At 44.5% G+C, this 25,972-nt stretch overlaps 1 protein-coding gene across 1 annotated transcript in view; it reads right to left on the bottom strand.

Moving 5' to 3' along the window:
• Positions 1-12,704: 12,704 nt before the first annotated feature.
• LOC142313286 (vertebrate ancient opsin-like) overlaps positions 12,705-25,972 on the bottom strand; it is a 61,909-nt gene continuing 48,641 nt past the window's right edge. Inside the window, exons 4-5 of the mRNA XM_075352279.1 lie at positions 23,495-23,734; positions 12,705-13,050 (exon numbers count right to left, since the gene is read on the bottom strand). Of these exons, the coding sequence (XP_075208394.1) occupies positions 12,817-13,050; positions 23,495-23,734 (474 nt within the window). The 3' untranslated portion in view covers positions 12,705-12,816. The remainder of the gene's footprint in view (positions 13,051-23,494; positions 23,735-25,972) is intronic.

Below are 25,972 nucleotides of genomic sequence, written 5' to 3'. Positions count from 1 at the left end.
AATCTCATTGTCACACGATGCTTGGCTCTAAACTTGCTGAGTGTCATGGCAGCATCTGACGCTATTCACACTGCAAGGTCTGACACTCCTCACTATGCCTCCTTTGGTGCTTCTGAGTTACACAAACGGGCTCTGGCATCAACCAGCTGTGTTCTCATTAGTAATCGGACTTGCACGAGTTAATGTCAGCTAGCCTGCTGTTTACCTCTTGGATCTGTTGTGGTGGGAGTCCTATCACAGTCACTCCCCACTTTTTAAGATGGAGGAGCCTGTCTTCCCATGCCGATTATAGCTTTAGCTACACCAGTCTGTGTGCTGTTGTATCCCAGTCCTGCTGGTGATTGTTTTGCTTTGTGTGTGGAGTTGTATGGAGTTCTCTCGTTGTCTCGTTGTTTCCTCTCTGCTCTTATTTTCCTCCTTATCACTTGTTGTCTAATACATCTGTGTGAGCGAGCTGTGTGATCGAGGTTTAGTTTCCCCTGTTTATCCTTATCTGTGGGTTTCACCACTCCTGTCCCGACTCCCCCACCCTGGGGTGAGGGAGAGGGGGTATTAGATCAGGGCTGTACAGGAGCAGGGCAAGGAAGGCGGCCCATACACTGTCACCATCAGACGTATCTCCGGGATCAGGGACAGCTAGGGCCCCCCTAGCCTGAGGGCCAGTTTAGGTGCCTTGTTCCCTGGCTATCCCATCACACCCCATGAAACAACATATGTAACTTGCATTGACTTTTTTCTGGCATTAGTACTTCTATTTAAAGGGGATTTTCCACCTATAGCCCCTTGCCACATAACCTATTAGGGTGTATTGTGTTATACCATGAAGTCCCCCACTCCATGTGCCCGCAAAGACAAAAGAAGCTTCCACACTGACAAACCTGGCCTTTTTGTGTATGCACATGAGCAACCAAGTAATTTGAACATCCAACATTCACAGTCTGAGTAGGGACCACTATGTCCGGACCAGCCGCGGCTCTCCTGGTATATATGAGGCTGTAAAATTTGAGTCAGGAGATCCATACATCACAGACCTTGAAGCACCGACATGTGAAGTAGCCTAAAACTTCATTTTTTTCCTGCATTAGCTTAATTTTTCCCCCTCGGCCGTAGCTAATCTCCGGGGGTCGATTTCAGAGCCCGGATTCATGGCATTTAGCGGATCACCAGTTGAGCTCTAAAGCAGTTTTCATAGTGCGGCAACTCATTTAGGAAAATCATTTACACGCTTTGATTAGTTTGCAAAGTATTTTACATGTGACAACTTTCTAAAAGAAAACATTGTATCCGAGGACAAAGTTCAATCTGTTAATCTGTTCTTGCCGAAGATTGATCAAGTCCTTCTCACCATCTCTCCGCCATCCAATCTCATGATCAGGAGCCCACTGCAGGTTCTGCTACTTGATCCTCCGCACTGTCATTTCCACTTTATAACATCAATACATTTAGGAGATTTTATAGTGTTTAAGCTCCGCTAAATCCAGACCTCTGACTCCCCGTATGATGTCGGCCTGTGCGCTGACACACATGATACAGATCAGACACGCTCGCTCTGGTTGTTGTTTTAGCCGTCTCGGAATATCTTACAAATCGCGTTGTCACTAATTATACTGCTTTTACAGAAAAGAGGATTAGTTTTCAGGTCAAGACAGTAAACACCCATTAATGTTTTATTCTGTGCTTGCCAGAAAAATGCTCCCATTATGTAAAATGTTCTAATAAGCTGGTGATAATAACTTGGAAGAGAACATGAAGTAAGGCCCTGATTCATTAAGGTACCGTATTTTTCGGATTATAAGATGCACTTTTCCTCCCAAAAGTTTGGGAGGAAAATGAGGGGTGCATCTTAAAATTCGAATGTAGCTTAAAAGGTCGTGATTGAGGGGGGTCACAGGAGACAGGGGCTCTGTGCGGTGGCCGGTGGAGCTCCTGTGTGCGGCGGAGGCTGGTGCAGCTGCTTTGGTAGGCGGCGGTTGGCGCTTCTGCTGTGGTCGGCGGTGGCCAGCGCTTCTGCTGTGGTCAGCAGCGGCCGGCGAGGTACAAGCCATTCTGACAATGTCAGTGGTAAGTACTTCAAATAATGGCGCCCAGAGTCCACACGTGCGCAGATGGAGCTCTTGGCTCAAGAGCTCCATCTGCGCACGCGCTGCCTCAGGGCGCCATTTGTTTGAAGCACATCTTCAGAATAACCTGTGCTTTGCCGCCCCCCCCCATCCTCACAGAACAGAGCCAGCACGAGGCAAGGCAGAAGTCCGCATGGGGCAGAGCCAGCACAGGGCAAGGCAGAGTCTGCATGGGGCAGAGCCAGCACGGGGCAAGGCAGAAGTCCGCATGGGGCAGAGCCAGCACGGGGCAAGGCAGAAGTCCGCATGGGGCAGAGCCAGCACGGGGCAAGGCAGAAGTCCGCATGGGGCAGAGCCAGCACGGGGCAAGGCAGAGTCTGCATGGGGCAGAGCCAGCATGGGGCAAGGCAGAGTCTGCATGGGGCAGAGCCAGCACGGGGCAAGGCAGAGCCAGCATGGGGCAGAGCCAGCACGGGGCAAGGCAGAGTCTGCATGGGGCAGAGCCAGCACGGGGCAAGGCAGAGCCAGCACGGGGCAAGGCAGAGTCTGCATGGGGCAGAGCCAGCACGGGGCAAGGCAGAGTCTGCATGGGGCAGAGCCAGCACGGAGCAGAGCAGAGCCAGCACGGAGAAGAGCCAGGACAGAGCAGCACGGAGAAGAGCCAGGACAGAGCAGAGCAGCACAGAGTAGAGCCAGCACGGACCAAAGCCTGCAGCCGCAGCACAGTGGTAAGACACCGCCGGATTATAAAACAGACCCCATATATTTATTTTTTTTTACCTTTTTTTTTTCCCTCTGAATTTCGGGTGCGTCTTATAATCCGGTGCATCTTATAAAACGAAAAATACAGTATTTACACCAGAATTCTAGCATAAAACAATTCAAGAGTCACATATGTCACGCACAATGAGAAATTACATAAACATTTTGTAACTGTAGCTATTGAGGGTAGAGTTGAAGAAAAAGCTGTACACATACCCACGTGAGTCGACTCGTATGTACCAACATTGGGAACGTGTAGAAGAGATCTGGGATCAGAGTTTGATAGAGACATGGTTGATTCTGACTGAGAGCATGCCCAGAAGGATTGAGGCAGTGTTGATAGCCAAAGGTGGATTTACAAGATAATAACAAAATAATTAAAATTTAGATTTTAGGAGCAAAACAGTAACAATGCATTGATACGACAAGAATCGACATAACTAACCATATACTAAATAGATGGAAGCCAAATTTATGTATAAGATAGCCAAGATGATGGTCTTTAAATTGAAGGTCATCTCATACTCAAAGATTAAATTTATGTATGGGATCTCCACCAGCCACGAGGGAGCAGCAATATTGTCTTTATGGTGGTTACCAACTGTATAACCACCTAGGTGAGCAACACAATCTTTTTCAGTTTTTTTTCTCTTCTAATAGTGTGATCCTATTGTGTGCGCTTTTCCATTTAAAGTATATACTGGATTGACAGTACTAGACAAATTCGTATGCACAAGACTTTCAGCGATTACACCTTGATTTCCTATTTCAAGAACAATACTGTGTGTTCTAGGTATGATCCAGGCTGACGTGTAAGACGATTGACTGTTGTTTGATATCCTGTTTAGACAGACTGTTCAATAATCAGATGTTGTGATCTGTCAAAATAAAAAAAAACACATGATATAGTTGTGCAAGAAAAAAAATCTAAATTTTAGGGGAGTTACTGAGTCCATTGTTTGTTTGTTTTTTGTTGCTATGGTGCTAAGAACTTACGGGCAGGTATTCCATAACTCTTTGCCTGTTCTGCCCTATAATAGTCTTTTCTGGCTCAGGTGGTATTCTCCTGCTTTGGGTGATGTCACGTCGACAGATTAGCTTCTTTCCTTCTGCTCTGCCGCTGAGGCATAGCTGAGGGCATTTACAGCTAGCTCCCTGCCGTCTAACTGCGGGGAGCCAACTATCACTCACAAGATGTCAGCAGTGACAAGGTGTCAACAGAGCGGACCGGAAGAGAAAGAGCTGCTCTGTTGTCATGAGGTCAATGAAAGCAGGAGAATCGTTCCCTGAGCTGGAAAATATCTCATATTACCCATTCCCCTTTTAAATAAAAGTATTTCTAAACATTAAATGATTATTTTTAAGACCTATCAATTAAAAAATTGCATAAAGCTCGTCAAGATAAGCAACTTTGCAATTTAAATAAAAAAAAAATAAATCTTTATTTTTATATAGCGCTAACATATTCCGCAGCACTTTATATACGTCAGGAACAGTGTCCCCATTGGGGCTCACAATCTATATTCTCTATCTGTATGTCTTTGGAGTGTGGGAGGAACCGGAGAACCCGGAGGAAACCCACGCAAATATGGGGAGAACATACAAACTCCTTGCAGATGGTGTCCTTCTTGGGATTTGAACCTAGTACCCCAGCACTGCAAGACACAGTGCTAACCACTGAGCCACTGTGCTGCCTGCTATTAAAAATTCTCCTCATTCTCAAGAAAAGAGTGAGTTGTAATTTCATAGTTTACTTCTCGATGGCTAGTTTACAAACCACTTCTGCAGTTTTATCGGCGGCTGGTTTCCTGGGCAGTGCTCTCAAGCTATTTTATTTAGTTTGTAATGACTGTTTTGTGGCCTTGGGCTCTCCGGATGCTGCTGAGGCAAAATTTCCTTTGCTTGAAACATCAGATAATTCACAGTTCAGGTCAGTAGCAGAACCAGCCAGCTGGTCTGATCTCTCAATCAGGAGCACACCTCACCCCTGACAAGGAGGAAGCTGGGAGGCTGGGGAGCATTGCACTACTAAAAATCAAGATCAGACCATTCCTTTAATATTAAGTATAGAATGTAATTGTTTGGGATGTTTGTGTTAAGACTCTCCAATTATGGATCAAGTTATATGTAAATTCCAAGCCCTGGATTTTGTTTTCTTCAGCAACCAATGTGTCTCAGGTAACCTAACTCTAAGGAGTACTTTGCACACTACGACATCGCCCCTGGGGTCAAATCGAAAGTGACGCACATCCGGCGTCGCTGTCGACATCGGAGTATGTGAATCCTTTTTAATACGATTAACGAGCGCAAAAGCGTCGAAATCATATGATCGGTGTAGGGTCGGTCATTTCCATAACTTCGGAAGGACCGATGTTACGATGTTGTTCCTCGTTCCTGCGGCAGCACACATCCCTGTGTATGAAGCCGCAGGAGCAAGGAACATCGCCTTACCTGCGTCCCGCCTGCAATGAAAAAGGAAGGAGGTGGGCGGGATGTTTACGTCCCGCTCATCTCCGCCCCCCTGCTCCTATTGGCCACCTGCCGTGTGACGTCGCTGTGACCCCGCACGACCCGCCCCCTTAGGAAGGAGGCTGGTCGCCGGCCAGGGCGACGTCGCAGGGCAGGTAAGTGCATGTGAAGCTGCCGTAGCGACAATGTTTGCTACGGCAGCTATCACAAGATATCTCAGCTGCGACGGGGCGGGTACTATCGCGCTCAGTATGGCTACCATTGGTTAGCGATGTCGCAGCGTGCAAAGTACCCCTAAAACTGTACTAATAATAGAAAATGAGGAAAAGATCTTGACAGTGGTTCAGCCAACGTTCTCCATCACAGCTTGCATCAAGAACCTATACAACTTCTTGAGACTGTTACTTTTGGGTGCACCCTCTGCTACATGGTCATCTTCCTGTTCTTCCTTCCAAACCCATCTCTACAGCAATTGTAACCTGATGAACCATTGATAACCGTTGAGGTACAAATGACAGATTTCAGCTGTGAATTGAGACTGAATGATCAGTGCAGGAGACAAAAGAACGTGTTATGGGCTGTCCTGCTAAGGTGGATTCTCTAAGCAGTAGGTCAGGGTGAGCAACCCACACCAGAGATAATGCTGAAGTAGACCTGGACTTGCCGGATGCTTTATGAATCAGAAAGGACCAGTAAAGCAGGGTATGCCGGATGGATGTTGGGCAAGCAAGCACTAAATGCACCTGTGCCCGATGTGCGGCTTTTACATGAAAAACAGTGATGTGTAACGCCAGCATCCCTGCGTTGTCCCCATCCTGGCAGCTCTGTAGTGTCTCCAGTCCCTGCTGCAGCTTCCTGTTCCCGGGACCTGGATACACCGCACTGGTCTCCCGGAAATGAATTTAGGGCCTTCCCCCTCTTCTTAAAGGGACAGTGTGCTTAATCTGGAAGTGCTTTTCAGTTATATGCTTAGAAGTACTGAATACTTAAGACATACTCCCCCTTAGGGAGGTGCCAGAACAACTTGTGCATTCAGCCTCTGCATGTTGCTAGTTGTCAGGTCCCTGTACTTGTCCTGAGTATGCTAACCTGTATTCAGTACCAATCCAGTTTTCCTGTACCTGTCATCCTGTCAGCACCTGCCATCCTGCTTGTTCTTGCCGTTCTGCTTGAACCTGCTGTCCTGCTTGAACCTTCCATCTTGCCAGTACCTGCCGAACAGCCTGTTCCTCTGCAAAACAGTCATCCTTCCAGTACTGGCCATCCAGCCAGTTCCAGCGGTCCAGTCAGTACCTGCTTGTACTTGCTAACCCTCCTGTTCCTCTGTCAAGCAGTCTGCACTAGTCATCCCACCCATACCCCACCCGTACCAGCAGTCCAGCTGGTTCCAGCAGTCCAGTCAGTACTAGTTGTCCTCGTGCCATCAGAGTCCTTTCCTGCTCGGTTGACCTATGGGGTCAGCTGCCGCAGAACTGAGGACTGCCCTGGAGTGGTACCTGGCTGTTATTTTCCAGCACAAGCCTAACCTCACCATCGGAGGCTCTAGTGAAGACAAGGTAGTTGATCAGCTACCCTCCCTCCAGGATAAGCCTGAGCCCAAGGCGCAGTGGGTCCACACCCACCAGCGTGACAACTACCTTGTATTTTGCAATAAACATAATCTTACACATGCAGGAAGAGGAATGTTGTAAATTTGTGGGCTGCACCAGAAAAGATGAGCTGACTCTGTTACCAGGAATCTTTGCAGCTGAGTTAAGGTGGCGTTACACGCTACGATATATCTAACGATATGTCGTCGGGGTCACGGAATTCATGACACACATCCGGCATCATTAGAGATGTCGTAGCGTGTGACACGTCCGAACGACTGTTAACAAGAAAAAATACCTTATCGTTGCTCGTTGACACGTCGTTCATTTTCATAATGTCGTTCCTCCTTCTGCGCACCGGTTGTTCGTCGTTCCTGAGGCAGCACACATCGCTACGTGTGACACCTCGGGAATGTCTAACAGCTTACCTGCGTCCCGCCGGCAATGAGGAGGAAGGAGGTGGGTGGGATGTTCCGGCCGCTCATCTCCGCCCCTCCACTTCTATTGGGCGGCCGCTGTGTGACGTCACTGTGACGCCGAACGTCCCTCCCCCTTGAGGAAGAGGATGTTCGCCGCCCACAGCGACATCGTTAGGGAGGTAAGTACGTGTGACGGTGGTTAACGACATTGCCCGTGATGCACAAACGACAGGGGCGGGTGTGATCGCTCGATATATCGTAGCGTGTAACGCCGCCTTTAAAGATGCAGACATCTTCAGAACAATAGAAACCATCAGGTACTTTGATAACAGAGTCAAAGGTGTGCGGCGCCAAGAATAGTTGAGATGAATTGCTTGTTTGGTATCTTGAGTCAGCAGGGTTGAAGGTGAAGAAATACAGAAGCTGAAATTAACTTGGTGGTAAATGCTGGTAACTGGATAGATGTCAGGAATAGCTGAGGAGATCATGAGACCCCCGGCTGAATCTGAGCCAAGGAGAAGGGGTATCTAAACTATTGATAAACACGAAATAGCACATCTATACTACCTCAATATTTTTCCCGCTGTTCCTTGGTCTCCCTGTGGTCTGCATTCACTGTGCAATATTCAAGAATGTGAATCTCACCTTTGATGCCCGGCCATATACAAGCTGCTTCATCAGATATCCTGTTACTTATACTCCTGGAATATTGCATTTTGGATAAAGTTTACCCTATTCTTTATTATACAGTTATGTAAGACATCTACAATATTACATTATTATGTTCCATTTAATAGAATTTCAGCTTCTATAAATTATTAAGCACCGTATATTGAAATCACCCAATAGAAAAAGATCATAAAACCAATTTCTGTTTTACAGAACGATTCAGTCAATGATATAACATTCCCGGCACTTGTTGAGGTTGAACCCAGTAGCAAGTGAGCAGCTGCTTCAAAGGGACCCGACAAGGACCCAGTGACAGCCGCAATTTTTAGACGGAAGAGATGAAATATTAATAGTAAAGGCTCAATACATAATAAAGGAGATGCAGATTTAGGTGTCACTGTGCTACGTTTTACATATTTCACATTTGAAATGATATAGAAAACTGAACTTTTGGGGTCCATTCTTCTTCCAATTCATAATCCTGGGAGCACATTTTTCCCTTTTTAAGGGCTATAAAATAACGCCCTTATTTATGTTACACAATATTATAAGGGCGAGTCTTGGTGCTATGTGACCTACTCTGCCTCCGATGTTATGGTAAACCAGAAATGATGTCCTATAGCCGGCAGTGATGTCAGGACTCCACGGTCACCTCCCAGGTTAGCAATAGTTACCGTGCTTTGGGAGTAGCCAAAATAAGACTTCTGAATTGTAAATAGATTTTTGCAAAAATTGAGACTCTTTTTAAATCTGTATGTGGTTCTGATAATATCTTAACACTGCAACATGTGCTATAATGGTATAAAGGTGACCTAGGTAACTATTCTTTACTAATTGGTCTCCCTGTTACTAAACTCTCCCCTCTCCAATCCATTCTGAATTCCGCAGCCAGGATCATTTTCCTCTGTAACCGCTTCACTGATGCCTCCATCTTGTACCAGTCATTGCACTGGTTGTCTATTCGTTACAGAATCCAACATAAACTTATCACTCTCACTCACAAAGCTCGGTTCTGCACCACCCTACATCTCCTCCCTCGTCTCTGTCTATCACCCCACCCGTGTCCTCCGCTCTGCTAATGACCTAAGACTGACATCCTCAATAATTCGAACCTCCCACTCCCATCTTCAAGATTTCTCACGAGCTGCGCCTATGCTCTGGAACACACTACCAAGAGCAATCCGATTAATTCCCAACATCCACACCTTTTAAGCTCCACACCTTTAAGCGGGCCCTAAAAACGCATTTCTTTAGACTAGCCTATCACCTCACTGCCCTGATCTAATCTAGTCCCTTTCTGCCCTTCATAACAAAAAATTAACTTCCAATTCTTGTCCCCTGCACCAGTATAAATTCTGGCTGGTGACCGGTCCACGCGGCTGGTTTTGAATCCCCTATTAAATCGATGGCTGGACCATATATAACAAGCTTTTCTCCCCCATTCACCTTTTGTGCCTCCCCTATTTCCTCATAGACTGTAAGCTTACGAGCAGGGCCCTCACTCCTCCTGGTATCTTAATTTTGTTATTTTGTATTGTCTCAAATTGACTGTACATGTCCCCTCTGAATTGTAAAGCGCTTCGGAATATGTTGGCGCTATAGAAATAAAACTTTATTATTATTTTATTACTGTTGCATCCTGATCAAAATGTTTTGGTTTTTTTTTTTTTGTTGAATCTTCATATCCCTTAAAGCTCCATTTTTGTTCTACATTGATCCATATCCTTTCTATTGACAGTTACATGGTAAAAATACTTTTACTGTCAGGCACCACTAGGGGGAGCATAGGAGCGTAGAGCATGCTATTATATTATTGAGATCAATGTTGTAAGGCTATGTGTCCACGGGACTCTGTACCCGCGGACTTTGCCGCAGGTTTGTCTGCAGGTTTACCGCAGCTGCTCCCTGGAATCCGCAGCTATCCATTGCTGCGGGATTCAAGCATTTTTGTTGCTTTAAACCTGCGGACATTCGTGCGACTTTCCACGTGAATAATTGATATGCAGTTACGTGCGGCTGCGGAACATCCGCAGTATATTCCGCAGCCGCACATACTGCAGCATTGATACAGCACTCCCGAAGTTCCATAGGATAACATGGGGAGTGTCTGTACTTGCGTAAACCTGCGGATTTATCTGGAAAATCCAGATAAATCCACTGGTATTCAGCGGCAAAATCCGTGGGTATGTTGTCCCGTGGGCACATAGCCTAAAGGGCCATTTACACGCTGCGACATCGCTAACGATATATCGTCGGGGTCACGGTGTTTGTGACGCACATTCGGCGTCGTTAACGACATCGTAGCGTGTAACACCTATGAGCGACCTTAAACGATCACAAAAGAGACAAAAATCGTTGGTCTGTGAGAGGTCTTTCACTTACCAAAAATCATTGTCTGGTCAGTAGCGATGTTGTTTGTCATTCCTGCGGCATCACAAATCGCTATGTGTAACACCGCAGGAATGAGGAACAACATCGTACCTGTGGCCGCCCGCAATGAGGAAGGAAGGAGGTGGGTGGAATGTTAGTTCCGCTCATCTCTGCCCCTCCGCTTCTATTGGGCGGCCGCTTAGTGATATCGCTGTGACACCGAACGAACCGCCCCCTTAGAAAGGAGGTGGTTTGCCGGCCACAGCGACGTTGCTAGGCAGGTAAGTAGTGTGACGGGTGTAAGCGATGTTGTGCGCCACGGGCAGCGATTTGCCCGTGACGCACAACCGACGGGGGCGGGTACGCTCACTAGCGATATTAATATCGTAGTGTGTAAAGTACTCTTTAGGATCCAAACCCTACAGGGGCAAATCTGCAGAATGTAAACACTAGTTTAATCATTTAATATGATTATTATTAAAGGGAATCTGTCACCACGTTTTTGAGAACAGCATAATATACTGTAGATAACAAAACCCTGATTCCAGCGATGTGTCACTTACTGGGCTGTTTGCTGTGGCTTTGATAAATCCACTGTTTTATCATCAGATCACAAGAATAGTAGTAAACCTGCTGACGTAGTGCAACCTCGCCTCCATCACTGATTGGCAGCTTTCTGAATATGCACAGTATACACAGAAAACTACCAATCAGTGGTGTGGGTGGGGTTATACAGCGCTCAGCAGTCAGAGATCTGGGAGATCTGGAGCAGATAAACCTGAAATGTTATCAAAACTGCAGCAAACAGCCCAGTAAGTAATAGAATTGCTGGACTTTGTGTCTATGACTCTACATTATGCTGCTCTCAGATGGAATAGCAAAAGCCTGATGACAAATACCCTTTAAGGAAATGTGAACTTTTTTTTTTTTACAGAGGTCGCAACAACAAGAACATAATGATACCTAGACCTCATCCCAGTTTTTAAACTTTTTGTTAGAATTGAAAATATTGCTCTATTGGCCTTTTGTCTCCTGACACCAGTAAAATAGAAGTCCACAATATATAGAATTCTGTTTCTAAAATGAAAGGTTGCGGCAGTCAGAGAAGGATGAATGGAGCTTCCGATCACTTCTGGCACCATAATTGCACCTTGCCAAGAACATGGAGGCATAATGGCATCTACTGGGGCTTCACAGAATAGAAGCTGTGGACTTTGCTATAGCTCTGGCTGCTCACCTTCAAATGTTAAAGAGGTTGTCCGCTACGTTTCCATTGACGGCCTATTCTTAGGGGCACTTTGCACACTACGACATCGCAGGTGCGATGTCGGTGGGGTCAAATTGAAAGTGACGCACATCCGGCGTCGCAAGCGATATCGGAGTGTGTAAATCCTTTATGATACGATTAACGAGTGCAAAAGCGTCGTAATCGTATCATCGGTGTAGCCTCGGTCATTTCCATGAATTTGGAAATACCGATGTTATGATGTTGTTCCTCGTTCCTGCGGCAGCTCACATCGCTGTGTATGAAGCCGCAGGAGCGAGGAACATCTCCTACCTGCGTCCCGGCCAGCTATGCGGAAGGAAGGAGGTGGGCGGGATGTTTACGTCCCACTCATCTCCGCCCCTCCACTTCTATTGGCCGCCTGCCATGTGACGTCGCTATGACGCCGCACGATCCGCCCCATTAATAAGGAGGCGGCTCGCCGGCCAGAGCAACGTCGCAGAGCAGGTGAGTGCATGTGAAGCTGCTGTAGCGATAATGTTCGCTACGGCAGCTATCACAATGATATCGCAGCTGCGACGGGGGCGGGGACTATCGCGCTCGGCATCGCAGCATCGGCTTGCAATGTCGTAGTGTGCAAAGGGCCCCTTAGGATAGGCCATCAATGTCTGGTTGGCCGGGGTCCGACAGCAGTCTGCTGCACCTCATCAGCCGTTGTCGGTGCAGCAGACTGCTGGAAATACTCAGTTCTGGAGCTGCTCCATCAACGCCTCGGCCGGATACTGCACATTTGCATCCCATTCAGATCAATAGGCGGTGCATCTAGAATAGCATAGTTGGCTTTGCATCCTTATTACCGTGGCACAGAAAGGAGTTGAATGTTAGAAAATTGTCCGCCATATTCCTGCAATGCACAGCGTAAACTGCGTAATTAGACTCATACAGTATTAGGTGGGCACACTATGGAAGAACGAGACTATTATTTGGGCAGTATATAACATTTCTCCCATAGGTAAAAAAAAAAGACAAAACAAAACCTTGATCCAACCCTGCATTAATATGAAAATATCCTTTTGAATGAAATTTTTTTATTTTAGTGTAATCCTACATTTTCAGAATGAAACACATACAGACATAGATAGTCCTATAAGTCACATGGTGTCTATATATGAATGTGCATTGACAGGTCACAAGTTCTTATAATCCTCTGTCCATCCTTTTTGGTGATGAAGCCGTGTGGAGAGATAAATAGTCTACATCGGGCAGATTTTGTTTTCTGTCATCGGAAGCTGTGCAAATGAGTTGCAGCTGCTCTGCTCTTCTTCCGTCATTCGGTTGCCATTGTTTGTGGATATGTGCGCCGCTATGGTATGCATCTCACCACCGTGGTTAGTGCGGTTAAGAACCAACCGCTCTGAAGTTGGGTTATTTGATTCTTTCAGTTCTAAGTTATTACAGTGAAACATCTGAAGTAGACACCTCCGAAACTGAAAGAAAACAGCAAATTACAATCATCAGAAGAGAAGAAGCAACATCAACGAGAAGTGTGTATAAAAGCACAAAAACTAGAAGGAAACAATAAATGATCCAATCACTGGTTGTTTTGAGCTGCACTGACACTTTGTAACTTATTTTACATGAAGCCTATTGTGTAACATTTGTTTTGTTGGCTACACTGACACATAACAACTTTTCACTACAAGTATCTGGCAGACATTTGCATCTGATTCGTACATAGCAAAATTCAACCATAGACATGCTTTGCTTCCCAAGCTATACTTTTCCGCACCCAGGGGTGGAGCGATCACGGTCGCAGGGATCACAACTGCGAAAGAGCCCAGGGGTGCAGGGCACCAGTCCCTGCTTCAGCTGGATTTGTGTCCGAGGCTGCACATCCAGCTGAAATCTATCAGGGTGCAGAGACTTGTTGGGTCCCTGTACTGTGATACATGCTGCCAGCCAAACAGAAGCCATCAGCTGTCATCTGTGTCCCAGTGACTGAGGGCGGCACCAACACCGATGAAAGCTTCCGACCACTGTGTGGGAGCCAAGGATTGTGAGTACAATGTTGTTGTTTTTTTGCATTAGACGGAACAGACGCATATTTACCAGGATGGAGACATATATACCCGGAGGGGGACAGTAGATACCAGAAAGGTGACAGTATATACCAGTAGGGGGATAGTATATACCAGGAGGGGCCCAGCAGGGGGACAGTATACACCATGAGAGGGACAGTAGATACCAGGAGGGGACCAGGATGGGGACATATATACTAGGATAGGGGACATATATCTATCAGGATGAGGGGGCAGATATGCCAGGATGGGGGACATATTTACGAGGCAGGAGCCTAGGATGGGGGACATAAGAACAGGGTAGGTGACATTACTATTTAATGGAGTGGCAACTGAAATGTCTATAGGATTTAGAATGCTAAATGTATATATATATATATATATATATATATATATATATATATATATACAGTTAGGTCCAGAAATATTTGGACAGTGACACAAGTTTTGTTATTTTAGCTGTTTACCAAAAACATGTTCAGAAATACAATTATATATATAATATGGGCTGAAAGTGCACACTCCCAGCTGCAATATGAGAGTTTTCACATCCAAATCGGAGAAAGGGTTTAGGAATCATAGCTCTGTAATGCATAGCCTCCTCTTTTTCAAGGGACCAAAAGTAATTGGACAAGGGACTCTAAGGGCTGCAATTAACTCTGAAGGCGTCTCCCTCGTTAACCTGTAATCAATGAAGTAGTTAAAACATCTGGGGTTGATTACAGGTGTGTGGTTTTGCATTTGGAAGCTGTTGCTGTGACCAGACAACATGCGGTCTAAGGAACTCTCAATTGAGGTGAAGCAGAACATCCTGAGGCTGAAAAAAAAGAAAAAATCCATCAGAGAGATAGCAGACATGCTTGGAGTAGCAAAATCAACAGTCGGGTACATTCTGAGAAAAAAGGAATTGACTGGTGAGCTTGGGAACTCAAAAAGGCCTGGGCGTCCACGGATGACAACAGTAGTGGATGATCGCCGCATACTTTCTTTGGTGAAGAAGAACCCGTTCACAACATCAACTGAAGTCCAGAACACTCTCAGTGAAGTAGGTGTATCTTTCCCTAAGTCAACAGTAAAGAGAAGACTCCATGAAAGTAAATACAAAGGGTTCACATCTAGATGCAAACCATTCATCAATTCCAAAAATAGACAGGCCAGAGTTAAATTTGCTGAAAAACACCTCATGAAGCCAGCTCAGTTCTGGAAAAGTATTCTATGGACAGAAGAGACAAAGATCAACCTGTACCAGAATGATGGGAAGAAAAAAGTTTGGAGAAGAAAGGGAACGGCACATGATCCAAGGCACACCACATCCTCTGTAAAACATGGTGGAGGCAACGTGATGGCATGGGCATGCATGGCTTTCAATGGCACTGGGTCACTTGTGTTTATTGATGACATAACAGCAGACAAGAGTAGCCGGATGAATTATGAAGTGTACCGGGATATACTTTCAGCCCAGATTCAGCCAAATGCCGCAAAGTTGATCGGACGGCGCTTCATAGTACAGATGGACAATGACCCCAAGCATACAGCCAAAGCTACCCAGGAGTTCATGAGTGCAAAAAAGTGGAACATTCTGCAATGGCCAAGTCAATCACCAGATCTTAACCCAATTGAGCATGCATTTCACTTGCTCAAATCCAGACTTAAGACGAAAAGACCCACAAACAAGCAAGACCTGAAGGCTGCGGCTGTAAAGGCCTGGCAAAGCATTAAGAAGGAGGAAACCCAGCGTTTGGTGATGTCCATGGGTTCCAGACTTAAGGCAGTGATTGCCTCCAAAGGATTCGCAACAAAATATTGAAAATAAAAATATTTTGTTTGGGTTTGGTTTATTTGTCCAATTACTTTTGACCTCCTAAAATGTGGAGTGTTTGTAAAGAAATGTGTACAATTCCTACAATTTCTATCAGATATTTTTGTTCAAACCTTCAAATTAAACGTTACAATCTGCACTTGAATTTTGTTGTAGAGGTTTCATTTCAAATCCAATGTGGTGGCATGCAGAGCCCAACTCGCCAAAATTGTGTCACTGTCCAAATATTTCTGGACCTAACTGTATATATATATATATATATATATACACATACATACATCTGACCAACATAAGAGGGGGGCCCTGGTCCAAATTTTGAACCAGGGCCCATTAAATTCTAGTTACGCTGCTGTCCACACCTCTTCCCAGCTGCCTCATGTCTCACTTCCTGACTCTCTAAGGCTACTTTCACACATCCGGTTTGAGCTGTGCGGCTCAATCCGGCTGTGAAACCTATGCAACGGATGCGGCGAAAACACCGCATCCTCTGCATAAGTTTTTACATGCGGCCGGTCCGGTTCTTTCCGGTTGCGGCACGCTACTGAGCATGCGCAGTAAAAGAAACCGCATGTGGCGGCCGGATGCGTTTTTTTTCCGCATCGCGCCGCATCCGGCATCCATAGGCATGCATTGAAAAATGCGCCGCAGCGGCCGGATGCGGCGCGATGCGTCTTTTTTCCCGGAGCAAAAAACGTTGCAGGCAATGTTCCATCCGGCCGCGGCACCGGCTAAATCTGCCGCATGCGGCAAAAACCGGACCGAACGCAAGCCCATGCGGCACAATACGGCACTAATGTAAGTCTATGCAAAAAAAACGCAACCGGCAACAAAAAAATGGTTACGGTTTTTCTGCAGAGCGCCGTATTGTGCCGCAGAGCAAAAACCGGATGTGTGAAAGTAACCTAATTGAAAAAGCCTCCTAGAATAGGTAAAGAATCCCCTCTTTCTGTTCTTTATCTTGTGTATGTGCTGTTGTAGACAGATTACACCTGACAAAAGGCAGCATGTTGACTGCAAATTAGCCAAACCAGAGACATCTAGGGATTTTTAAGGTTTCTCGGTAGGTATCTCACTTTTGTCTACCTTGTAGTCAACATACTGCCTGTTGTAAAGTGCAATCTGTTTCTAAAATCCCAGACACGAAGACAGATTATAGAGAAAGAGGTGGGGTTTTTTTGTCTCTGCTCCGGTTTTCCTGTCTGTCAGACTGTTGAGGTTTTTCAGCAATGCATCCTGGGAAGTGACCGAAAGAAAGTTCTTCACCTACGATACTGTCAGAACACTGACACCCACTCAATGTTGATGTCAAATTAGAGAGCATAAGAATTGGGAGAGTTTATGCCTAGAATTGACTGATATGCAATACCTGTCTTAAAGGTTTTTTCGATGCGCAAATGTTTATATTCTATAGGCTCGTGGAGATTAAGAAAAAAAAATGATATACTGTATATATACAGTACAGACAAAGTTTGGACACATCTTCTCATTCAAAGAGTTTTCTTTATTTTCATGACTCTAAAAATTGTAGATTCACATTGAAGACATCAAAACTATGAATTACCACATGTGGAATGAAATACTTAAAAAAGTATGAAACAACTGAAAGTATGTCTTATATTTTAGGTTCTTCAAAGTAGCCACCTTTTGCTTTGATTACTGCTTTGCACACTCTTGGCATTCTCTTGATGAGCTTCAAGAGGTAGTCACCAGAAATGGTCTTCCAACAGTCTTGAAGGAGTTCCCAGAGATGCTTAGCACTTGTTGGCCCTTTTGCCTTCACTCTGCGGTCCAGCTCACCCCAAACCATCTCGATTGGGTTCAGGTCTGGTGACTGTGGAGCCAGGTCATCTGGCGTAGCACCCCATCACACTCCTTCTTAGTCAAATAGCCCTTACACAGCCTGGAGGTGTGTTTGGGGTCATTGTCCTGTTGAAAAATAAATGATTGTCCAACTAAACGCAAACCGGATGGAATAGCACGCTGCTGAAAGATGCTGTGGTAGCCATGCTGGTTCAGTATGCCTTCAATTTTGAATAAATCCCCAACAGTGTCACCAGCAAAGCACCCCCCACACCATCACACCTCCTCCTCCATGCTTCACGGTGGGAACCAGCCATGTAGAGTCCATCCGTTCACCTTTTCTACAAAGACACGGTGGTTGGATCCAAAGATCACAAATTTGGACTCATCAGACCAAAGCACAGATTTCCACTGGTCTAATGTCCATTCCTTGTGTTCGTTAGCCCAAACAAGTCTCTTCTGCTTGTTGCCTGTCCTTATCAGTGGTTTCCTAGCAGCTATTTTACCATGAAGGCCTGCTACACAAAGTCTCCTCTTAATAGTTGTTCTAGAGATGAGGTGTGTCCAAACGTTTGGTCTGTACTGTGTGTGTGTGTGTGTGTGTATATTATATATATATGTATATATATATATATATATATATATATATATATACAGTTAGGTCCAGAAATATTTGGACAGTGACACAATTTTCGCGAGTTGGGCTCTGCATGCCACCACATTGGATTTGAAATGAAACATCTACAACAGAATTCAAGTGCAGATTGTAACATTTAATTTGAAGGTTTGAACAAAAATATCTGATAGAAATTGTAGGAATTGTACACATTTCTTTACAAACACTCCACATTTTAGGAGGTCAAAAGTAATTGGACAAATAAACCAAACCCAAACAAAATATTTTTATTTTCAATATTTTGTTGCGAATCCTTTGGAGGCAATCACTGCCTTAAGTCTGGAACCCATGGACATCACCAAACGCTGGGTTTCCTCCTTCTTAATGCTTTGCCAGGCCTTTACAGCCGCAGCCTTCAGGTCTTGCTTGTTTGTGGGTCTTTCCGTCTTAAGTCTGGATTTGAGCAAGTGAAATGCATGCTCAATTGGGTTAAGATCTGGTGATTGACTTGGCCATTGCAGAATGTTCCACTTTTTTGCACTCATGAACTCCTGGGTAGCTTTGGCTGTATGCTTGGGGTCATTGTCCATCTGTACTATGAAGCGCCGTCCGATCTTCTTTGCGGCATTTGGCTGAATCTGGGCTGAAAGTATATCCCGGTACACTTCAGAATTCATCCGGCTACTCTTGTCTGCTGTTATGTCATCAATAAACACAAGTGACCCAGTGCCATTGAAAGCCATGCATGCCCATGCCATCACGTTGCCTCCACCATGTTTTACAGAGGATGTGGTGTGCCTTGGATCATGTGCCGTTCCCTTTCTTCTCCAAACTTTTTTCTTCCCATCATTCTGGTACAGGTTGATCTTTGTCTCTTCTGTCCATAGAATACTTTTCCAGAACTGAGCTGGCTTCATGAGGTGTTTTTCAGCAAATTTAACTCTGGCCTGTCTATTTTTGGAATTGATGAATGGTTTGCATCTAGATGTGAACCCTTTGTATTTACTTTCATGGAGTCTTCTCTTTACTGTTGACTTAGAGACAGATACACCTACTTCACTGAGAGTGTTCTGGACTTCAGTTGATGTTGTGAACGGGTTCTTCTTCACCAAAGAAAGTATGCGGCGATCATCCACCACTGTTGTCATCCGTGGACGCCCAGGCCTTTTTGAGTTCCCAAGCTCACCAGTCAATTCCTTTTTTCTCAGAATGTACCCGACTGTTGATTTTGCTACTCCAAGCATGTCTGCTATCTCTCTGATGGATTTTTTTTCAGCCTCAGGATGTTCTGCTTTACCTCAATTGAGAGTTCCTTAGACCGCATGTTGTCTGGTCACAGCAACAGCTTCCAAATGCAAAACCACACACCTGTAATCAACCCCAGACCTTTTAACTACTTCATTGATTACAGGTTAACGAGGGAGACGCCTTCAGAGTTAATTGCAGCCCTTAGAGTCACTTGTCCAATTACTTTTGGTCCCTTGAAAAAGAGGAGGCTATGCATTACAGAGCTATGATTCCTAAACCCTTTCTCCGATTTGGATGTGAAAACTCTCATATTGCAGCTGGGAGTGTGCACTTTCAGCCCATATTATATATATAATTGTATTTCTGAACATGTTTTTGTAAACAGCTAAAATAACAAAACTTGTGTCACTGTCCAAATATTTCTGGACCTAACTGTACAAATATATACACCTATATCACTCAATCCAAAATATCCCATCAAAAAAGCTATATTAAAAACAAACTCAGGTACATTTTTAAAAAGTCGACTATGTTTAAATAGAATAGATCTTTTAGACATGATGAGGCTGGTGTACTTGCTCTTGGAAAACTGTCAATTCTGATATTAAAATCAGTATATTCTAACTACAGCGGGGTTTACAAAATGCTTGTTTTAACATTTTCCATGGAAAAAAGTATGATCTAGCTAATCTGACATGGATTTTCAAAGTAAGTACACCTGCCCCATCAGTTCTAAGATTTATTTCATAACATATGCAGATTATATTGTGAAATCTGTTCTTCCACAATACTCTAAAGAGATATCACTAGCAAAAATGTGTTTTTGTAGGGATGTGGGCCTATTTTTTAGGATTTTTTTTAATAGTGAAATTGTGGTGGCCCGTAATTGAACACCAGATGAACAGTTATGTTTTACTAGAGAGAACCAAAGGGAAACATCCTGAACTCTGTCGAAGAACGTCCATTTTTGACACCGTAGAGTTGAACACATCAATCACTTGATTTATTATCTGTATCCTCCGAAGAAATGACGATCAATTCCGTTCAAGGAGAGAATTCCACAAATGTTACGGTATCTTCAACGTTACTCCCATGCTGAGGCATGCACAAAGGTCTAAAGGAAGAACAAAGTTTTCCCTGGAGATTTTGGATCGTCTTCTCAGACAAATACACGTCTAGGCAATAACTTGTTCATGAAAAAAAAATGATCCCACAAATAATTGGCACGGGCAAAACAGAAATATTAATTTAGTTAATTTATTGTTTTTATTGTTCTGGCTTGTCAGTTTAAAAGTACAGTGCGGTCTGCCTGGTATATAAATAGGGGAAAACCTTGAAAAATGTGGGGAAAAAATTATCACACTATTCCTTTATTTCAAATTTTGCTACCCATGTCATGGATGGAAAAAATGCAATTTTAGGAAGACAATATTTATATGTTACAACTGCTGCAAATTAAAAGGAAATGGTAGCGTGATCTGCCTTCATCCCAGACTGAGAAAACACCTGAACAGTACACCAGAATTGTAGTGGAGGTGTAGGGATAAACCAAAATGATATACTCCCAGGAAGGGAGCAAAAGCAAGCAAAGTGCGCAGGCACTAAACTGATGAGCTGCTATCCGGTAACTCTCCACTTTCAATATGGTGCTAAGATGGCACTAAAGCATCAAAGGGAACCTGTCCCCAGGTTTTTCCCTTATTAGCTGTGGCCACCACCAGTGAGCCCTTATATACAGCATTGTAGAATACTGTACGCTCACCTGACAGTTCTGTCACTTATACATGTTATGTAAATAAAAGCTTATAACCTGACTTTAAATTAATCCATTTGTTTTATAAATTACTCTTTTGAAAGCTGAAACCCTCCCAAATTTTGTTTAGGTTATGAAAATAAAGTTGCTGCAAAGCTGAAATATTGATCATTTAATAAACACAGAAAGGTCAGATTTTGACAAGACAAAAGTTTTGTCATATAATGCACCCAATCCTAGTTTACATCCTCACCTTTGCTCACTAAATGATCGGTTAATTAATTGTTTTTGACAAGTCCAGGTCCGGCAGACCCCGCAAGACAACTGCTCAGGAGGATCGTTTGTTGGTTAGAAAATCCAAAGCCAGCCCTTCTTCCACTGCAGCAGAGCTCCAACAGGCCTGGTCACCTCAAGTTCCTGTGTCAACTAGAACAGTTTGTAGGATTGTGTCTCGAAATGGCCTCCATGAGCAAATCAGTGCCCAGACGTCAGAACTAAACAAAAGGCAATTAAAAAAAACCATGTGGCATTTGTCAAGTCCCAGAGCCTGCTAAATAGATGGACCCTGGAAAAGTGACAGAAGGTGGATTTCTCTGATGAATCTTCAGTTGAATTATACCACAGCCGCCGCAAATACTGCAGGAGACCTACTGGAGCCCGTATGGATCCAAAATACACCCAGAAAACAGTTAAGTTTGGTGGTGGAAAGATCATGGTCTTTGGTTACATTCAGTATGGGGGTGTGCAAAACATTTGCAAGGTGGAAGGCAATATCAATAGCCTAAAATATCAAGAAGTATTAGCTACCTCTTACATTCCCAATTATAAAAGGGGTCAACTTCTGCAGCAGGATGGTGCTCCATCTCATACATCCATCTCAGTTCCTCCTGTCAAAGAAGATCAAGGTGCTCAAGGACTGGCCAGCCCAGTCACCAGACATGAACATCATTGAGCATGTTTGGGGTAGGATGAAAGAGGAAGCTTGGAAGACAAAACCAAAGAATCTAGATGAACTCTGGGAGGCATGTAAGACTGCATTCTTTGCTATTCCTGATGACTTCATCAATATATTGTATGAATCATTGTTGAACCGCATGGATGCAGTCCATCAAGCTCATGGAAGTCACATAAAATATTAAATATGGCTCTAATAGGAAAACAACTTCATTCACCAATGTTATGCAACATATCTTTGTTTTAGAAGTTAATTATTTGTTTGAATTTCACATTACTCTCTGTGGGCGACAAAACTTTTGTCTTGCCAAAATCTGACCTTTCTATGTTCATTAAATGATCAATATTTCAGCTTTGCAGCAAATTTATTTTCATAACGTAAACCAAATTTGGGAGAGTTTCAGCTTTCAAAAGAGTATTTTATAAAACCAATGGATGAATTTAAAGTCCGGTTATAAGCTTTTAATTACATAACATGGATAAGCGACAGAACCTCTGTCAGGGACTGTATATAAGAGCCCAGGCTGCCCTGTAGTATGTAAAAAACACCTTTATAATACTCACTTCTGGAGCGGTTTAGTCCGATGGGCTTCGCTGCTCTTGCTCCGTCGCCTTTCTCCTTTTGCGATCGTCCTCCTGCCCAGCCCCGTGTGCATGACGTGTCCTCCGTCATTCACAGAGAGGCCTCCATTGCGCTCCTATGCAGGCACAGTTTGATCTGCCTTGCTGAGGGAAGAACAATGTACTGTAATGCACAGACGCGAGAAAATGTCAAAGACTGCCGACACATACTCATTACAGTACTTTGATATGCCCTCAGCCGGGCAGATGAAAGTGCGCCTGCACAGGAGCGCAATGGAGGACTCTCTTTGAATTACGTAGGACGCGTCATGCACACGAGGCTGGGCAAGAGGACGATGATCCCACAAGATGAAGGAGGCACCGGACTAGAGAGCAGCTACATCCATCGGACCGGACCACCCCCTAGGTGAGTATTATAAAGCTATTTTTTACGTTATACAGCGCGGCCTGGGCTCTTATATACAGCATTCTGGGCCCTTTGCAGCCAAAAAGCTCATCAAAAACATAATTTCACCTACTTTGGAGGTAGACCTCTTGGGCCCCCGTGTGACAGCACGGATGATATGTCCACCCCTGGAACTCAGGATCACCTCCAACTTTTTTGTGCTGAGAAACATTTTAAAATCTTCAGTATTTATGAAGTATCTATGCGGTAAGCTATAAATTTATACATGATGCGAGTCGCTCCATTAAGACCTGCATCTGTCTTGAAGATGGGGGTTCCAAAATAATAGGAATTCTAGCCGTTTATCCACTGACAGTAGCAATGGAGCCCTTGTCTCAAGATAGATGTGAGACCTGCATCTAGTATCCATTTATCACATATCCTGTAGGATGGGCATACCCTGTTAATCAATGGCGAGATTTGAAGCTCATGGACCCCAATACAAAAGCTCCAGCGGGACTCCCAATTATTGCAAGTCTGTAATAGCTTTTGTCTTTTCATATTGACCATAAGGACTTTTGGGGCCCGCTATGTTCCAAGGTCCGGGTGCGATTGCAATCCCTGCACTTATTGCAGTGACGCCCCTGCCTTTAAATAAACAAGAAGTAGAGAAAATATATATTATGTGTACTGTACCTGTTTGTTCATGAATACGTAAATAATGGGGTTATACATGGAAGCCGTTTTGGCAAAGAATGCCGGGATTGCTGAGAGACGTGGATCCAACTCTATTGTGGGATGCGCAGTGACCAGGATAGAAAAGGCAGCGTATGGCGTCCAGCAGATGAGAAAAGCCAGGATCATTATTACAACCATCCGAGTGACTTCCTTCTCGGGTTTCCTGGAAGATCCCAGCCTGTTCTGAGTGTCAGATACCTATAAAGAGAGGACATCACATCACCAATATCACTTTTTATTTAATTTAGGTATAGATCTTCCAAGTAATAACTTCTGTATAGCAGCAACATACTCCACAAAATATACTAAACTTCTCCGCCCATCAGCCCCAGGGTGGTTTTAATTAGTGCTAGAGCCTATCCGAATATATATTTGTAGACTGGAGAGGCATGACACTAGTGTAGGGTCCCATCAAAGGAAGGTCAATTTGCCGTGGTTGACGGGTACACAAGAATTGACCAATTTTGTATGCAACGAACCTTCATTTTTTTAAGTATATTTTATATAGAATTAATGTAGTGTAAATGTCATATATGCTATGTTTGCATAAGTCTTGACACTTAGGCGGGCTTTGCACGTTGCGACATCGCAGGCCGATGCTGCGATGTCGCACGCGATAGTGCCCGCCCCCGTCGCAGGTACGATATCGTGTGATAGCTGGCGTAGCGAAAACTATCGCGACGCCAGCTTCACACGCACTCACCTGCCCTGCGACCGTCGCTCTGGCTGGCGACCCGCCTCCTTCCTAAGGGGGCGGGTCGTGTGGCGTCACAGCGACGTCACGCGGCAGGCGGCCAATAGGAGCGGAGGGGCGGAGATGAGCAGGATATAAACATCCTGCCCAGCTCCTTCCTTCCGCATATCCTACGGAAGCCGCAGTGACGCCGGTAGGAGATGTTCCTCGCTCCTGCGGCTTCACACACAGCGATGTGTGCTGCTGCAGGAACGAGGAACAACATCGGACCGTCGCGTCAGCGTAATTATGAATTACGCCGACGCTGCAACGATGATACGATTACGACGATTTTGCGTTCGTTAATCGTATCATCAAGGCTTTACACACTACGATATCGCATGCGATGCCGGATGTGCGTCACTTTCAATTTGACCCCACCGACATCGCACCTGCGATGTCGTAGTGTGCAAAGCCGCCCTTACAGACTGCTTCTGTATCCTTATGTATTTAGAATATACTAAACTTGCACGTGAGGCAACCATAGCGCAATAATTATCTGATAATCTGTTCAATGTTCCATGGTGAATTTCCATGGTGGTCCAATGTGGACCGATGGGTTTCAGGCCGGTTTGGTTTTCAGATCTAGCTGGTTACACAATGTATAAGACCCTACATATCCCTGGATTCCTGGAGTAACTATGAAATGCTATTGATCTAAACTGACCAGCACCTGTACCTGGATCAGTTGAGTTATTAATGTTGCAGAATTTTCTCACTATCTCCGCACCTTAGTTTTTTACATTGCGTTATCACGTTTTTGACTGTTTTTTTTGTCTCTTTTTCAAACTACCATCTGCAGGAACCCCCCATGGGACCACCACGGTACTTTTACGGGACACCCCCCACGGGAATCACCACTGTTTTTGTATCCTAAGGACAGGTATATCTCTTTTGTTTAAAAATCTATGTACAAGTGATCATTGACTTCCCTCCTACTTGTTTCCTCTATTTCACATAGATCCAATTTCTTTGACAAGGGTCAACTGGAAGTTAACGGTACATCACCGGATCTCAGAGGTCACGGAGCCCGGGGGTCACATGATGGGTATGAGCGGACTGCAATAGTGCCACTCAAAGGCAGAATGTACTACTCAAGGTATTTGAGAAAAGCCTTCTTTATGAGCTTTTCTTTCGATGTGTAGCCACTATGCTGTGTAGTGGACCACCCCTTTAAGGCCGATTTTGAGTATATCCCTTACTGTCTGGCCCAGCTGCGTCCCAAACTGAACAACCCATAGACATATGATGAAGCTCAGTTCAGGAGACCTGGGGCTGATGGCACATCAGAGACCAAACTCGAAATGTGAATATTGGACATATGAAACGTGTTTAATAGGGGGGCAGCAGTGAAGGAAGCCTTTGTATTGTACCTTGCTATGCACAATAAGGACTTATTAATCCATTTTCAAACAGAATTTCCCATAATCTTATAACTTTGTCATTCTGACGATCTATTACCCCATAGTTCACAGGTTTATGTAACAAATATGTATACATCTTGTGCTAACACCAAAAAACCTGAATTTCTTTTTTGTTTGATCCACATTTCAGGTGGGAAAACCATCTGAGCCCATTGGCCTCCTTCACCAGAGAGCGCAGATTCTCACTTCTTCCCTGGTCACTTTTTAATACTGTCTTTGGTTGAGGTTCTTTGTGTAGTTTTGACAGTGGAATTTATTAACGATCCATATGTTGTTAGT

This window comes from Anomaloglossus baeobatrachus, chromosome 5 (assembly GCF_048569485.1).
Source record: "Anomaloglossus baeobatrachus isolate aAnoBae1 chromosome 5, aAnoBae1.hap1, whole genome shotgun sequence".
NCBI lineage: Eukaryota > Metazoa > Chordata > Amphibia > Anura > Aromobatidae > Anomaloglossus > Anomaloglossus baeobatrachus.
Note: the sequence above shows the minus strand (reverse complement) of the source record. Positions and strands in the feature narration are given on the sequence as shown.